General features: G+C 41.1%; 1 protein-coding gene across 1 annotated transcript in view; it reads left to right on the forward strand.

The window, feature by feature from the left end:
• Nucleotides 1-18,720, forward strand: part of LOC122797634 (otoferlin-like) — a 1,687,021-nt gene that overhangs the window by 1,192,242 nt on the left and 476,059 nt on the right. Inside the window, exon 30 of the mRNA XM_044066178.1 lies at nt 16,647-16,757. Within this exon, the coding sequence (XP_043922113.1) occupies nt 16,647-16,757 (111 nt within the window). The remainder of the gene's footprint in view (nt 1-16,646; nt 16,758-18,720) is intronic.

Genomic DNA, 18,720 nt, shown 5'->3' on the forward strand with positions numbered 1-18,720 from the left:
AAAAGGAGATCATTCTTCAATCAATATACATCGCATAGATATGTATTCCAACTATAGGAAATTATCATTTAGAGGTACTTTAATATTTTTATACATTTTAACATTCAAATGACTTTTTACATGTTCTTCTCTTCTCATTTTTTCCTATCCTTTTCACTTTACAGTTTTAAAACTTGCTTGAACCAAGTCTAAGGATATAACAATATTATTTTCCAGTGCCTGCATGTCTCTCATCTTACTACCCTGCCTTTTGATTATGATATTGTTTTCACTTTTTTTCTTTTTATCCCTGCTGCCTGCCAGTCATTCATTTGTCTCTTGCTCAATTGGCCCTTTCTTTTCTCATTAGCAAGATAAAGGTCAGCTGAGGAGGAAGACCATTCAGACATCCATCTGTGATGGCTCAAGTTTTTCTTGTTTTAGACATATAACTCTGAATATGGATGGGTAAAGCTACCAGAAGGTAGCCAAGCAATTGGTTGACTGCCCTGAATGATTCATTGTGTGAGTATGTTCTAGAAAGCAACCCCACCCACTGCCATAAGGTACCACCATAATGTTTCACAGGCAGTCTTCCCCAGTCTGTACACCTGGACAATCATGCCAATCCATTTGTCCCTTGAGCATGTGAATATCTCTCAGTCCCAGAGGTGAGTGGGTTTAACCCCTTCACAAACTCTCCGAGTCCCAGAGGTGAGTGAGTTTAATTCCTTCATCCCTCTGTCAGTTCCAGAGGTGAATTTAAATCCTTCATCCCTCATTCCCAGAGGTTTAATTCCTTCATCCCTCTGTCAGTTCCAGAGGTGAATTTAAATCCTTCATCCCTGTCTCATTCCCAGAGGTGAGTGGGTTTAACCCCTTCACAAACTCTCTGAGTCCCAGAGGTGAGTGAGTTTAAGCCCTTCATCCCTGTCTCATTCCCAGAGGTGAGTGGGTTAAACCCTTCACTCTTCTCTTGGTCCCACCTGGCTCCTCTAGCAGTGGAGCTGCTAAATTTAATATTGATACCCGAGTAATGGCTCTATCCTTGTATGCCATGAAGATGGGCTATGATATTGTTCTTCATTGATTCTATTTGTGAGTGCATGAGTATGTGTGTGTGTGTGCATATGTGTGTGTTTGTGTGAGTGCGTGCGTGTGTGTGTGTGTGTGTGTGTGTGTGTGTGTGTGTGTGTGTGTGTGTGCCTGTCTGCATGTTTGCGCATGCGCGCGCGCGCGCGTGTGTGTGTGTGTGTATATGTGTGTGTGTGTGTGTGTGTGTGTGTGTGTGTGTGTGTGTGTGTGTATGTGTGTGCCTGTACAGAAAAACAATCATGTCATGGCTAGCCACCTGGCTGTGCGAACATTAGTTTTAGGTGATTGTCACTGCTGATGTGAAACCCTGACCCCCAGGTACAAAATTAGAAAAGAGAGTAGGGGGCGATGCTAATGTTGATTTATTGCATTTGTTCTCAGCTTCTTGCAAAAGAGCAGAACTCAGGGGCAGTATTCAGAAATGTGTGGTACTCTACAGTGTACAACTGCAGCAAATCAAACTTTTAAACAAAAACAACCGAGCGGTTAAAAAGTCTGCAACACCGGGTTTATTCACCAATAGATTGTAGAACAAAGCAAGTAAAACTTTAAGCGCTTTTCATCTGCTCACTCGCAGACTTCTTCAGAAGTTACAAAATGCAATCAATTAAGCATACTTAAATAAAAAGTGCGAGGAAACTTTCATTAATTAAATAATTAATTAATGAAACTACCTAATATATATTCATTTAAACACACAACATCATTTTAAATTCATGGTTATCGACCAGTTTATTAATGACATCAGGTGTGGCCCGGCATCTTTCAAACTTGAAGAATTAGAATTAACTTGGCAGTTAAAATTGAATGCATTTCATTTTCCAGGTTTGAATGATTTTTGTTCAGTTATGAGTACATTAAAGCTTAAAAGCTTACAAAGATAGTTTTTTACTTTCAAGATACATTTTTTTACAGAAATTCATTTTATGTTTTACATGTGCCAACCTTAGATATATTAATGATATTGTTAGTAAAGTATAACAGTATACATGTATAATAGTTTATATATGTATGTCTTTTATGAAGGATTTTTTATGTACATATTAAGTTTTTTAACATCAAAGATCAGGGTTCAAGTTAAGGTAGTTTCATTAATTAATTATTTAATTAGTGAACGTTTCCCGCACTTTTTGCAGCTTCTTCTATTTAAGTATGCTTAATTGATTGCATTTTGTAACTTCTGAAGAAGTCTGCGAGTGAGCAGACGAAAAGCACTTAAAGTTTTACTTGCTTTGTTCTACAATCTATTGGTGAATAAACCCGGTGTTGCAGACTTTTTAACCGCGCGGTTGTTTTTGGTACTCTACAGTGAAAACCTTGTTTGGAAAGAGGCGATTTGTTCACAAGCCAATGTTATGGAAACACGTATATACAAAAAGTCACCTATAAGAACTTTGAACAAGCATTCAAAGTAACGTAAGCAAACCTGTATCTAAAATAAGTCCATATAGATCACTCTGTGCAGTCTTGCATTCAGGAGACTGATTCATATAAAGGAGACTATAGCTCACGGATTAAGATGTGCTGTAAACATGCAGTGTCATTGTATGTTCACACAGTTACAACCATAAGCTGTTTTCTGAGGTTGTAAGTGCTGCTAGCTTTAGTCTTCGTGTATGTATGGACTGGAAAAGTCTGCATGGGCATCATTCAAGAGCCGTGCTTCATTATGTATTAAAGACAATGAACAGCTACATTTCTGAATACGTTCCCATGGCTCCTGATAATATGCCTTGTTTATTGCTGCTACCTAGAGCATCCAGATCAGAACATCATGGGGTGTGGTCTTGATGTTCTCGTGGGGTTAGAAAGAATGATATAGAAATAGTAACGGATTTAGCAGTGAGTCTCAAAACACTTTATGGAGCTCTACATTCATCTTATTGGAGTCTGGAGTGTTACCCTTGGGAGAATTTTAAATGGCCTCTAGAATTTCTTCTTTACTAATCAGGTGCTCTAGGGCATTTTATTGCTGCTTACTAAGAGTGGGTCGAATGAGACTTTTTTAAGATGCTGATGACTCTCCTTGGCTTATATATTATATCACTCAACATCTTAGAATAACAATCAGGGGTAAAGCCAAAAAAAAAAAACCAATAATGAAGGACTCATGCCCAAAATCAGGGACAATTTTTAAATATCACTTTTATATCCTTAGGAAGTTGGTAGAATAACATGCTTTCATTAGCATGCATTTTATGAAGGATATGAAGGCTGAAACTAAAATATCTGCCATTGTTTAGTGATTGCAGCTCTCAATAACTTGCCAGATAACCACAAATTTTAAGAGGAACAAACTAATAATATGAAATAAAAATGAAGACTATTATGCGAGATCAGAGCTATTTGACAACTATACTCTGTGTATAGATTTTGTTTGTATTTTACACATTCTTTGCTAATTTCCACAGATCTGGTAAGTAGCTTTCTGTTCACAATACTTTGAATTGCTTGGCTCATGCTTTGTCTCTTCCGTTTCTAACACAAAATGCTAGCAGGCTACCCAGTTTGCTATGATTGGCCCATGTCCTCATTGCCATCTTTACTATACAAATGAGCCTTTCATAATGAAATCCTCTTACATTGTTGAATTAAAGCCTTATTAAAATAGTGACATTCCTATAGTCTTCTTAAGCTCTTGCTACCTCCTTGTCTAACTATTTGGATTGAGAATTGAGTTTGCTGAGATATTTGGATTTGGCCCACTGACTGAAACATTGGGGTTCAGGTTTACAAGAACCCCATCATACTACTGATAGCATACTGCCTAGTGGGTTTGTTTCATGAAAGATTTGTAACCCCTTAGCAATATCCTCAGTTAATAAAAGGTCCTTTAAAACTAATAGACCAAGTCTCCAAGAATTAATGTATTTTACTGCTAATTAATCTGTCAATTTACAGTGACTGCACAAGGATCTGACAAGTGACAGTTTTATCTCTTTCTTAAATAAACTTTCTATTTCTAGCTTGAATGTCAACCAGTTATCTACATAGCTACCTTGAGTTTGGACTCACTAGGGACATGAATGTGAAATCTGACCTTTCTGGGTGCATCAGCCTCCAAAATTCTACTAGCTAATAACCCTTTGAGTATTGTGAAGGGTCGTCCTGAGAAAGTACGTGATTTTCAGCTGTGGTTAGCATTCTATGCCTAGTCCGATCTAACTTAGTATTCCTGGACTTGGGAGTGCTGAACTTCCACAGTGGTTTCCAGTGGTGTGATCTTTTGGACCTATTCAGTTAGTTTTTACTTAATTGGGATGTTCTCTTGCTTTATTACAGTCATGTCATTCAGGACTTTGGATACCAGCACTGTTGGATTTACAGAGTCTCAGAGATGCCCAGTTTATCCTGCAAGCCATGATTCTTGTCAGAGCCTACTTTAGGCAGGCCTTGGTCCTTGTCAGTACCCGTTATGTTCTCACTGTAGTGAACTGAAAGGGTTTTGGTTCCCTGTTAGACTGGCACAGAAACAAGTAAAGGCCAATCTATAACCGAAGCAAGTCTAATACAACTGCAGGTATCATTTTTATCCAATTTTATTGGGGAAATGCTATAAACATACTGGTATTCATGGTGGAGCTCTGGGAAGGTGATCCTCACTTCAAAACAGCAAGCTCTACCCCTGGAAGGGAGATGAATGGTTGGTCTATTGAACCATCATTTCATATGTTTTAGGTTTCACTGACAAAAAACATAGTGACGTTGATTATGGGATTAAAACTGTTTAGGTCTGATGTGATTCCCCCTACAGAGCCTCTACAACCTGGAATTCCTGCAGCCATAGGATAGGGCATTTTTTTCTGATAATTGATAACAATATAGCTACATACTCCTTTATTCTGTATAGGAAACCGCCAGGTATATTATTAGATCCCACTGAACCTGAGTTTTTAATCCTACTTGTAACAGAAGTTTTCATATTGGTAGCTGCATAGAAAGTATCTTACCTTGTCTTTATAGCACTCTGACATGTACTTGTTTATTAGAAAATCTGCATCATTTTTTCCACTGCTATTTTCACTCTATCATTTGGCAGGATGATCATTCACAGTTTATTGACAACAAGCTACATTCACAATGTTTTGCTTTCAATTTTCTGATATAATTAGCAAAAGGATATATTAGCAATGGTACACCATTAATAGACTTTACTAAATTTTGAATTGTTTTTAAGATGAAATTATGTCAATCTGTTGAATGCATTCATTATAAATACTGTTCACCTGATTACAAACCACTGAAAAAACATTTTCAGTGAAGCAGAAACAATAATTTTTTTTTGTTTTCAGAGAAGTCTTGTGGTTGAGACCCCCAGGTTTATATATACCAGTATCCCAGGTTATATGCAGTCACACTTGCATGTATTGTATTATTACATTACTACTGTTAACAGAGCTTTCCCAAGTAAGAGTAGATTGCAGATTGTAGTACTGGAACCATACACCCCTGCATGCAAAGCTGGACTTTGAGTACTGACTATCATGTTCTTGGTGTGTGAGCTGTGTGTCATTAAATACTTGCTACTGGATATTGCTCTGATATGTGAATATTAACTGTAGACTACTATGTGTATAGGACATGTCATTGAGGGCTGCTATCATGTAGTAATGGCATACCTATCAGTGTCAGATGTCTATATGTCAAAACACTCATCCTAATGCATAACCTGTTGGCTAGCTGATTTCTGTCTGTCCTCTGTACAGATGTGCAGATGTCAGGTATCCATCTTGGCTGCTTACAGATAATCTATGCTTGACTGACACTGACATGTCTGCCCAGCTGTGTTATGAATGCCACAGCTAGGAAACCTGTGTGCACCACATGCCATGGATAACCTCAACTAGACTACCACAGTCAACAGTACATGCTTGGGTACAGGTCTCCAACCCAGACACTGGCCATGTTATGTAATATATGTTGCATACATGTCAATTGGAGCACCTCACTGGCCTTCTGCAAGAGAAAGCCAGATGATTGGATGTTGCATTTTACTGTCACCCTGGGGATCACTCAAGTGGCATCAGGTGATAGATGGCCTGCTGACAAATGTCAGGTGGCATGATACCAGTGTACCCACATTTTCTACTCTTCTCATATCTCCATGGACATTAGCCTGGTACACACATAGGAACACCTGCACCTATGGACCCCAGTACTGACAAATGTGTCAGTGTGCATTACTGAGAATAACAGTGTCTGTGTGTTTGTAAACTTGTAGCTGATAATACCCTGAGGGCCTTCTCACCCACTACACCCCCCATTGCCATAGTTAGAAATGGCTGCTGCTGTAATTGACATTAAATGTACCTTGTTACACTCTTTACCCTATGGGCTACCTGGAGCTTGCAGTATCAGCATAACACTGTTGTACATATGGGTAGATAGGCGTAGGTTACCCTCTGAGTCCTGGCAAGTGTGTGTATGTGTGCGAATGTATATATTTGTAAGAGACAGCATTATGAGGCCACATTCTCCAAATACAATACACCTTGCCATACATTATAAGGGATAGTGATATTGCTGACATTAGGAGAGCCATGACAAACTCTCACCCTACTATCCCTGTGGCATGTGCAATAAATGCATATCGCTGTAGTAGCACTGATTGGATAGACAAGGGGTTGTATTGCAGTCCTGGTCAATGTGTGATTGTGGGTATGTTAGAGTATTATCATGAGTTTCAGTGAGTAAAATATCCAATCTGGGGTGTGGGTGCTGGGTATACTGTCTTTACACCATGGTACCCCCAGTACACATCCCTAGGTCCACTGTATGAGGACCACTGTCACTATCAAGCATACAGGTAACTGATTACTCTATCCATCCCAATGATGCATGTTGTTGTTTGTCTTTCGGCTTTTCCCAGTAAGGAGTCACCACAGTGGTACTCCGGTCCACTAATGATTGGCAGTAGATTTTTATGAAACGCTGAGATGCCAGCTCGACGCCCAACCTTCAATGAAGGCATGCCCATTTACATACGCATGTTTTCAAACACTACCCAACCGCTGGGCTGTGTGCAAATTCTCTGTAACAGAATGGACTCACTGACAAAGTAGTTAGCACTGATAAACCCATGTCTCTCAGATGTGTCTGTGACTGTTATGAGTTTGTCAATGTGTATATGACAGTATGTCATACTATGTATTGTTCATTAACACCCAGTACATCCCCCATTACCATACTGTACAAGGCCTGTTGATGTTCTTCACTTAACAAGAAACTAGGGACACACCTCATCCTAAAAGTTGTGTGGTGTGTGCAATTAAGGCAAACACATTAGTAGCAACAAGTACTTTCAGTGTCGCCAAGTAAGTATGTGTGTATGTGAAGGGATATACTTCAGTTTGCAGAAAATACATGTCCCAGGAGGTCATCTGTCCAAGAACTGACTGGCAAATGCTAACATTTCAAAGGAATCATCTTGTGGAAATTCATTCCATCAAAACAAGTAGTAGATGTGTTAATGCCCTCTTCCCCACTGTACAGCTGTACAGGGATACTGGAGTTGGCATATATAGTTGGGTGTGGATGTTGTGGGCACAGCCACCCTCATTGGGGTTATTGTTGTGTATATACCCCCACTTAGTCTGCTGTAATACTGTACAGTTTATGTTAACAGGTTAAGTAGTTGTCAATCACACTATGTGTGGTTCTGCACCACCCCACACCCTCCAAAGTGAAGGGCTGTACCACCCACACCAGCACACATATGTTTACCAACTCCAGGATTGAACTACATTGGGGAAGGGGACATATACCCTGCCAGTACCATCGTCAATGACATTAAACTAGCAGACTGATTATTTACTGATGTGATGTTTTGCCTATTTTGTCTTGTTGGAATTACATAGGCCAACATGAGTTCACTGCAAAATTAAGTACATCCATGTGTACAGTATTCACTGTGTATTGCATCAACACCAAAGCCTCTGTGTGTGTATGTTATTCACAAACATTTGGTGCGTGCCACCCAGTACACATACCATTGTCCACTGTAGAAGAGCTGCTGACATCAGCCACCGTGCACTCACCTGCATACACCTCTCAGACCTATCAGCCATGTGGCACATGCAGTAACTGTTATACAGACCTGTTACTTGAGTTCAGCTATAACCAGCATATGACACAGTCAATGTGTTACTACAGTGCCATACTCCTTGTAGGAAACAACAGCAGACCAACATCCTGCTGACACATAGACACCTACAAAACAATCTGAATACATTATGGAGACCACAATCAGTCAGTGTTAATAACATCTGTAATGCATCATGGCTGGACAGCTACACATCCAGACATGTAAGCATTAAACATTCCAGCTGAAAACGTGTTAAACAGCAAAAAATTGCTAAACCTTGGTACATTCACACTGTGCATTAGAACCATATTAGCCTGTCCCTGCATCGATGTTATGGATGACAGGGATGTGGCACAGGTGTCACCATATGCACAGGATGTGTTGATGGTTTGCCAGAGACCTAGGTTGAGCCATTTGGTTGACATAATGTGTGTGTGTCAGGGGGTTCTTTATCAATTGGGCTGTGCAGATGTGAAGTGTGTAAGTATGGAGGTGTCCTAGCTGTGTTGGTGATGTGTGTGTGTGTATGTATGCACACAGTTCTCCCATGTGGCTGCCCTATACAGGGGTTTGTTGGACAGCTGCAGACCGTACATGGCAGGGTGTATGGTTCACTGTGTCCGGCCATGGACACGGGAACTGTGCCTGCCAGGGGTTCCACGGGCACTACCAGGTAGAAGCCCAGATATGTTACTCTCCCCTAATGATGACAAATGTCCACTGGATCCGCATCCCCGTTGGGACAGGCCAGGACCACGTGCACGTGGCCTGCTGTGTTGTAGTGTGCACAGCACCCCCCCTGCAGTGCTGATGCTGGAACTGCCACTAATGGGAGCGGCTGTGACTTGTTGAACATCCACGTAGACCTACACCTGTTGGTGTTGCTGACCTACGTCCACATGGCTGATGCCCTACTCCCACCATATGCTCTAACACAGACTCCACACGGTCGAGGAGTCCCACCATCTCACCCAACCATCTATCCAGGACCTCTGCAAAATAACGGTGGGCACCTGCAAGATCATGGATGTTGTCAAGTACAGCAAAATGAGTAGCCCTCTGGAGCCTCAGACTCTGTCTGATGTAACATTCCATACATGCCTGTGCCTCCATGATGACCCAAAACATGAGTCTGGTGACACCTGCTGTGGCACTTCTGCCAAGGGGCATGATGATCAGCAGCTCTCCTATGAGCACCCCTGTACATCTGGCTGTGTGGTACCTTGCCAGTCATCTGGCTATGGCTTCTGTGTACAGACACACTTATCATAGTCACCACACTGTCCTGTCCCATGCCACCACCTGCCAACTGTCCCTCATCTATGGCCACTGGTGATGGGGTATGTATAGGCATTGTGACTGTGTGCGGGGATGGGGTGGATAAAAGTGGGTTGTCAACTGATGGCACAGCTTCAGCCCCTGACAACCCTGCCTGTGTCTCACCACACCTATCATCATTGTCAGAGTCTGTATGGACACTAACATCAGTTTGCCTGCAAGGGGAACCCTGGCCCACCTCACCACCTGTGAGGGGAAAACAAAAAATTTAATTTAAGACCTGTACGTCATTGCTTACCTCTACACACACACACACACACACACACACACACACACACACACACACACACACACACACACATACACACTTACAGATGAGGTGGCACAAAGATATTACACAGACCTCTTATTACCCAACAGTCAACATGCATGACATACAGCACTCAACAGCATGCACTACAACTATACTCAATCCTTGTTACCAACATTATACATCTCTCTGATGCATGAGTTGTGTTAGTAGGTGATTCCTCTTCCTCTGGAACACACTGCACCCATGTACACAGTATTGCTGTGCACCTGTTCAGCACCCTGGCATGTACTGTGCACCATACCTCATGAGTGTACACACCATTGCTGAATGTGTATATGTGTGGTAGTAATGTTTGCTCTGTTGCTCACAGCCCCCATGTGTTTCTCTGACACATACCTGGGATGATATGAGGACAGATGTTGGGAGGGTGGCTTAATGGCTAAGGTGTTTGCCTTACAAACACAAGGTGCAGGGTTTGAGTCTCACAAGGGTTAACTGGCTAGGCTCAAAATGGCTCACAAGGGCAGTTAGCCTAGTACTAAACTATGAACTATGAACTATGTCAATAGTTAATGCCTGACCTCTGATTTGAAGATTTCATTATCAGCAGTGCATGTATGAGCAATAAAATCAGATTACACTGACAAACTTCAAAGCTTATTGTGGCTATGAGGAGTGTACACACCCTTGGTGACATGCCAGCCTCTTCCATGATATGCAATGGGGCCACAATACTGCATATGTTAACATTACACACACCTGATATGTGACATATGACCTGCGCAATCAAATGTAGTATCAAACAAATGTGTTAGTTGTGCAGATGCTGATTGAGATGCATACAATATGTGGGTTGCATAAGTGTGCACACCTTTAACACAATGGTCTGTTGCAGCACCTGTTAAGTGAACTACAGCAGTCACTATTCCTGGAAGGGGTATACTAGCATGGCCCATCTTCACTTGCCATTATTTGGTCACTCCACCCTACAAATGTCCCCCAACTCTGCCGGATTGCAAGGTCAGCTCATGTGCACAGCCCTTGGAGGTCCCACAGTGCCTTCACTATTGCTGTGGAGTCAGGGTTACATCTGGCACAATTCATGACCTTGACTGTGTTCAGATACAGCCATTCTTAGCGAGCTTTGATTGTATGCTTCAGTTCACTGTTTTGTTTCAGGATGACACCCCTCCCCATCCTCAGCCTTACTGCAGATGGTTGACAACTATGGGCCACACATGAGTGTCATTTTGAAGTGTTTCAAATTCAGAACGACATGTCTACTGCCCTAGTTCCTGCTAATGAACAGCAAACCTAAAGGTGTACACTGGCACCAGAAAGGTAAAGATGTGGATGGTGGGCCTGAGGTGGAGTGAGGTGTTGCTTGTGCACCACATGTATCTTTATTAATACTGTCTGTAGGTTTCAGCCTTGGTCTCAATACACCATTACACATTGCAACACATGCCTTTGGGAGACTTGATGTTATGCATATGCTACGTATAGAGAGCCCTGGATGATGTTTCCTGTGGAACAACTCTTCCATATGATTACCCTAACCCATAGGCCACACTTATGCAGATTTCAGGTGATTGTCGACACAGGTACTGCACAGGCAGTACTTGCTAGACATTCCTTCAAGTCCCTCAGTGTTGCTCTGTGACCAGTTTGCAACATGTGTTGTCATCTGTCTTGGATGGGCATCTGTTTATTTTTTACATTAATGTTGTCCCATACGTCATAGTCACATACATGACTGTCTGCACTGTTTGCCATGATATATGCAATAGTGAGGTAAGGCTACTTCTCCCACTCCTGAGTGCTACCTTTTGAATATGGGATTCATTATACAGTTTGTAAGATGTGTGCAAGCCATGGCTGCCTATGTTGCAGGTGAGTGGGAAAATGTCACTGACATACTTCTTGGACAGCAGACCATTACTTGGTTTGACACTGAGGACCTGTACTTGATGGAGGATGTGTAGTCAAGAATAGTGAATGCTGTTAGTACCTCAAAAGCTGCTTCCACAATATGTTATTTGGAGTGTGTGCACACATATGCTTCCAATGTTTGTTAAGGTATGTATTCCCCATATTTGTTGTCCTAACATAGGCTTCCATATTACACATTCTTTGCTCATGTTAGGATCGCATTAAAGGTTGTAAAAAGTGTGGAATGTGGTATTGTGATTTGCCATTGTGTAGATCAGGAACAGTTGCCATTGTAATAGTGGTGTATACACTGTTGTAGCCACTGTATAAGGGTAATGTTTCAGACATGTCCCTACTGTAGGCCATTTGTCCCACCATTATGTTCATCTCTGTCCACACATCTTGCACTGACAGGTGGTTCTTAGGTATACTGCAGGACTCTTACACACCCTTCAGATATGCCACCATGGTGACCACTGTGATGTAGTGCAGTTAACAGCAACAATAAGTGAGCATGTACAGCATACATTATGGGTAGGTGTGTTAAATGTGTGTATGGCAAATACCATGGCCATAACATGGCCAGTGTATTGGCAAACCTGAACAAAACAACTCCATACTCACCAGCTGCAGGCTGCTGCCCCAGTTGTATACCAGAGGGACCTACATAGTTGTGTGAGAGATGTAATGTCAGTAGCCACACCTATGGCATTGGTACAGGGTGGGAGCAGCATTTCAGTACATCAACAGTACAAACCCACAATACTAGAGATTATGCACATCTGTTCATTACTACATTGCAGTAACAGACTATGCATGAAGATGCTTTACAGATGAAGATGGATAAGCAACACTGGTTTATTAATGTGCCCTGGGGCCTTACCTGCACACTCCTTGTCCATTGTGTGGACACATGTGGAGGGTAAACACCTTGGACAGGGAGGGGTGTTTGGAAATCGGAAGCCCATGAGCCCCCAAATGAAAACAGTGGGAGTGAGGTCCCCACCCATGGGCAGTCACCACTGCACCTTCACAACCCCGAAGGTGGCTGTGCTGGGGGGGGGGTAACCAGAGGAGCAGGCTGACCCTCTACGGCATAGCAGATCTCCAGACTCCCTTCAGAGCTCGCTATGCACCTATCCCCAGGCCTGAGTTCAGGTGACAGGATCTTGTCTGCACCTGCTCCTGGTGGGGGACAAGCTCCATCCCCTGAGGTGGTTCCACCCAAAGATGGTGCAGGACCAGTGGATGAGGAGGTCCCGGGGTGGGTCCCAGATGTACTGGGGCCTAGTGCCATAGCCAGATGATGTGGGAGAGGTGGGTCCCCTGGGACCGGCCTTCCCAAATGTGCTATGGTGTTGCAGTTTTAAAACATATGTGGGTTAGTAATAGTTAACACAATCCAGGATTAGTTATAACTGCATGCATAGATATTCCCTTTAACCCAAAACACCAGATTTGGAACAGTTGCATAGCAAACAGAACACATGCATATATGGAACCACAGTGGCTATTACAATGACATGCAGGTTACATTGATAGCAACAGGCCACCAATGATAGTATTTCAACATGGAACATTAATAGCAATACATTTCAATATTTATTGAACAATAGAACATATGTCCCAACAGTAGGTTTAGTGTAAACATACCCATTGATTTGTGTGTTTAGATTATTGTTGCAGCTATGGTGGGGGAAGGGGGAGAGATGTCAATTAACAACTTGTATATCTTTGTAATACTCACAACTTTAATGATCATTGCTCTAATCATTACTTTGCAGGTATTATTACAATACCCTATGGCATTGGTTTGGGCAGTGGTATGTTTCTACACAGTGTATACTTCAACTGTCTTATAGTTAAATTCTACATCTCTTACCTGGTTGACCTGTGGAGGGAATGTTTGTTAACACTACCTGACTGTTTCTACACATATTCCCAGATTCCGAGTTAATATAATGCATATACTTCTCAATCTCTTAATGCACACACTCTGGACAAAGCTTAACAACATGGGGGCACAAATTGAGACAAATTTTGAATATTGCTCTCATAAACTTGGAGAGTTGCTAGAGTGACAGGATTTGCTTTAATATACATTTTCTGAATGTTTTGTGGTTTGAAAATCAAATGTGTGTCATTATTTAGTGACTAGAATTCTGAGATCATCCCACTGATTTGCCAGGGGGACAGAGGAACAGGCAGAAAATATGAGCCAATTATCTGGACATTCTGAAAAAATCTGTATAGTTGAGAGGTATGATTATGCATACAGCTTACTACCACTCCCAGGATTCGAGCCATGGCTGTGTCTGCTAAAAATACAACAATTTAAGTTTCATCAGAGTGTGCTATTTGGATATTGTTGTCTTTCTCTTCAGTGTTTTCTGTCTACGTCTCTCTTGGTTGTACAATCTGATCCTGTACTTACAACAGTCTTATACAGACATTCCTAGACATTTTTTTTATGTAGCACAGTGTGGGTAACAGTGGGTAACACAACATTACTATTCAGAGAATGCAACAATAAATGCCATACAATACCAAAGTAAACACAACCAGTCCAGGATTTCGAACTTTATTGTTAGGAAGTTACAGTTTTATTTAAATATGACCTATATGGGACTATTACAGTCATATTGTCTGGTTTATTCAGTACAACCCATACACAGTTTTTATACTGCCAGGTGGCTTTCTACTACTTTATATTTATTTGCTATGACTACTACAAGCAGGATTGTTACTCACCAGCCTTGAGACGCAGCCTTTGCAACCTACTAGCATGGGCTTCCTGATTCACAGCCCACTCAGCTGCAGCTGTAAGGGAAATAGAGAAATATTTAGGCATACCTATCCATCATATACACAGGCTGGACATTAGTAAACAGATATTGGTATGAGTACTTACACACTGCTGGGACATCACCCCTCTGCCTTTCTTCTTGGACCCGCTCATCCAAGAGCTCCCTCTTTCTCCGCTTCAAGTCGGCAGAGTGGTGCCGGACCTGCTCACCAGTCCGAGGGGCAAGACGTTCCCAGGCTTCTGTTTTATATTGGGAGCCTTGGTACTGGCCCTGCAGCAGTCTCTCATCATGGTTTTGTACCAGGAATTCTACCATGACCTTGGACTCCTGTATGCCCCAGGGCTGCACACGGAAGTGCATGCCCTCACCAACTCCTGCCATACTGCCTACAGTGGGAAGCTGCAACCAGTTATGAGCTGTATTCCCGCTTGTGGGGTTTAAATATGGCCAATTTCCCACCCTTTGCCATGATTGGATGGTTTTGAATATGCCGAGCTAAGGTACGGGCAAACCTGCTTAGCTAAGGTTGGCAGTGCTTAAAGGGGCAGGTTCAGCACTGCTTACCAATGGGCAAATCCACTTAGCTGGGCTACTCATTGCTTAGCAGTCATATTTACACAATGCTTACACCTGGTAAGCAGAGCTGTGCAATGCTTGGCCTTGCTTATTATTCATTTTATAAACTATCTGCTGTATGGCGTTGATTCATCATTCATTATATATTATAAATTTTTTACTGTCCCTGACATCCCCCAATGTGCTTTCATTACATTTATTCATGTGTGACTTTACTATATGGGGCACTTGTGTTTATATGGGGGTTTCACAACTTTATTAAACTGACACCTCACATCTGGACCTAATACAGTAGTCTGGTTAACAAATATATGTTATTTAGTACCTAATTATAAAAATAAATGTTTATGTACTGCTTTCACATGTAGTAAAACACAAATTGGTTATAGTGGGGATTGAACCAGGAATGGCTGTTTGCAAAGCATACTCTCTAACCACTACACTGTTGAAATACTGCTTATGCTGGTTGTCTCTTGCTATTTAACTTCTTGTGCTGTTTAAGCTGGACTAAGCGTAGCTAAGCAATGGGCACACTCGAGCAGCTATGCTTAAACTTTATCGTATTTATTTAAAAAAAATATTTGTTGTTTTATTTTATTTGTACCCTTCAGAATATCCCTGCTAATGCTGAACCTATTATTCTATCAACTTTTTGCTTTGTGGGACAATTGTCCCTTTTGGCTATGTCCACATTCCTTACTCTGACGGGTTGGGAGGTGTGCGCTATGTGCTTATGCTACATGTGTTATTCTGACAATATTTGTCTTGGTAGGGATGATTCTCCCTTATGGCTTTGACCAGATTTGTTATCCTGATGGGTGGGGGGTGTTACGAGCATTCCCACTCATTTTAAATTGCCGAAAGGCAATTCTGGAGTGCAGGGGGAGTGTATATTGTAAGAGATCTGCTCTCACCTACACCCCCTGCACTCGTACATGGAACCATGTCCATTTTAGAGCATGGCAGTGTGCTTTCATACATATGCATGGTGCGCTGCTCTGCTGAACAGAAACAGTCTCTACTGTGCAGGAATAAGTTATTCCTACACTTCTGCTTGCTAAATCCCAGGGATTGTGTACCACTGTTCATTGATCACCCTAAATTATATACACAGAAATATACATTAGATTGTGTATGTTTGTTTTGGGGTGATCAGTGAACTCTGGTGCACAATATCTTTTAGTACCCTCATTGATAATTCCACATTTGAAAGATAAAGTGGCCCATTTTCTAACAGAATTAGTACAAACCATTTGCAATAAAGCAATAGCTAAGGGTGACATAACCTAAATGATGACACAGTTATTTTCCTAATAATTAAGTAGTACAATCTAATGTATATTTCTGTGTTAAGAATATCTAATATTAAATAATAAAATAAAATGACAGTTATATAAAATGTAAATGATAAACGAGTACATTGTTATATTGTGCAGTACTGATGCATCTGCTTCTATTTTTCAATAAGTGGACAAATATTCAGACTACATTCTGCAGTTACAAAGATCTCATTTGTTATTATTTATAAATATAAGAAAGCTATTATTTTATTTTATTATTCTGTTATTTTTATTGTTTACAGGGATCATTTTGTGTGTATAAGTGTTCATTACTAAAACACCCTTTACGAGTCCTCAGAAACATTCCTTCCAATGATATGGTGAAGGTACTTGTTCGAATTTATATTGTCCAGGTATGTTAATTTTTTATTGTTTCACAGATTATAATAAATTGATTCAACATTACTCGTTATTACTGAAAAGCTAAAACTCCACATGTAAGACTCACTGCCTCTCTTGTAGTACCTACTAAAACTTTGATCAGTCTGTGAATATATATGAATTCATCTATGTGTGTGAGAATGTGTGTGTGTGTGTGTAATATGTAAGAAGTAATGACCAGGATGGGCATTATAGGGAAATTGAAGACTGCCCAGGGCATTTGGCAGGCCTGGCACCAAAAGTGTAGGGTCTTACCTCCCTGGGAGGTCTGTTATTTTGGATTCTCTATACTTCACTGAGTAGAAAATGCTTCTATCTGGTCAGTTCTGAGATTCCTGACTGTTCTCTTCTGTAGGATATCACAGTCCATGTGGTCTCTTAAGGTGTACTGGCAAGGATTCAGTTGTTTTCAAAAATGTCCATTTTCTTCATGTTGATATGAATATGGAGTTGAGAGGCATACATTTGGAGAGTGCAAGTGCTGCATGTGAAGTGCTAGGGGGGTTGCCTCTGCAGAAAAAAAAATTCTGTGTCTAGGTGCACTCACTCTGCCCCTGTTGTTATCATTATGACATCTACTTAGCTGACAGTGTAGTTTAGGATTGGAGAGGGTATTCTCAGTCTTTTGCTCTCTTTCCCTTTATATGGACTATGGTAACTGCCAACCTCTTGGCCTGCAAAGTGGCTTCTCTAGGAAGCTTATCTTCCTTCTCTGCTCCTTGTAGTGAACCCATAGTTGGAAGTAGACTGCAGTTTACAGTTGTAGGTAAGAATATCCTTCACTTACCTGTTTGGAAAATTTGCTGTGTAAGTATATCACACTCGTCCACATTCAGACTTCAGTGTTTACATGTGAAGTGACTGGTTTCTGCTAACATGGCATCTCTGCAAAGACTTGAGGCAGTAGCAGCCATTCCATGTGTTACTCGAAGTAAAAGAAGGGAGAATCAATGAAAGAAATGCAATAAGAGGTATGACCATATACCAGCTATGAAAATGTAGCTTTTATAACTCTCCTCCCACCACCCTTTGCTCATCACTTTCCAAATGCGGTGGCCAAATATTAACTTCTGTTCACAAATTTGTTCTTCTACCACTGTAAGGACAAGGCTGAGACATCACACCTTCCAAGGTTTTCCTTGTAAGCATTGTTTGTTTTACTTGATATTTATGTATGTTTGTGTTTAGTGTTCTGCAATAATTAATAGAGACAGTTAAGTAGACCTCACCATATTGATCTCTCTCTTATTCTGAAATCTTTTTTTGGTAAAACTGCCTTGCTGGGTTGGGACACTTGGGGAAGGGTACTATTTTTTTTTTATATTTTGGAATGGTAAATACATTGCATCTTGTTTCTTGTGGCTATCTGAACAAAACTAATTTCTGATTATGTTGTATTCCTTTTTTCTTTTACAATGCAATGCTACATAGTACTTTCCTGTACCATGTGCTATGTAATGTGCTACAGAGTACTTTCCTGTACCATGTGCTATGTAATGTGCTACAGAGTACTTTTCTGTACCCCATGCTATGTACTATGCTACAAAGTACTTTCCTGTACCACATGCTATGTACTGTGCTACAGAATACTTTCATGTACCACATACTATGTACTGTGTTACAGAGTACTTTCCTGTTTCTTGTGCTATACACTGTGCTACAGAGTACTTTTCTGTTCTACTTGATATATACTGTGCTACAGAGTACTTTTCTGTACAGCATGCTTATGTACTGTGCTACAGAGTACTTACCTGTAACATGTGCTATGTACTGTGCTACAAAGGACTGACTGCGTAAGGGAATAGATGTCAATGTGTACACAGCATGCTGCTAGAGAGAAAATCATAACATTCTTGGCTTCTTTTTTCAGGATTACTATTAGATACCCTGAACATTAAAGAACTTTAGCTTCAGTCATGTGTTGCTGCCTTTTAT

Source organism: Protopterus annectens, chromosome 3.part1 (genome assembly GCF_019279795.1).
Source record: "Protopterus annectens isolate FY-2018-M chromosome 3.part1, PAN1.0, whole genome shotgun sequence".
Classification (NCBI taxonomy): Eukaryota; Metazoa; Chordata; order Ceratodontiformes; family Protopteridae; genus Protopterus; species Protopterus annectens.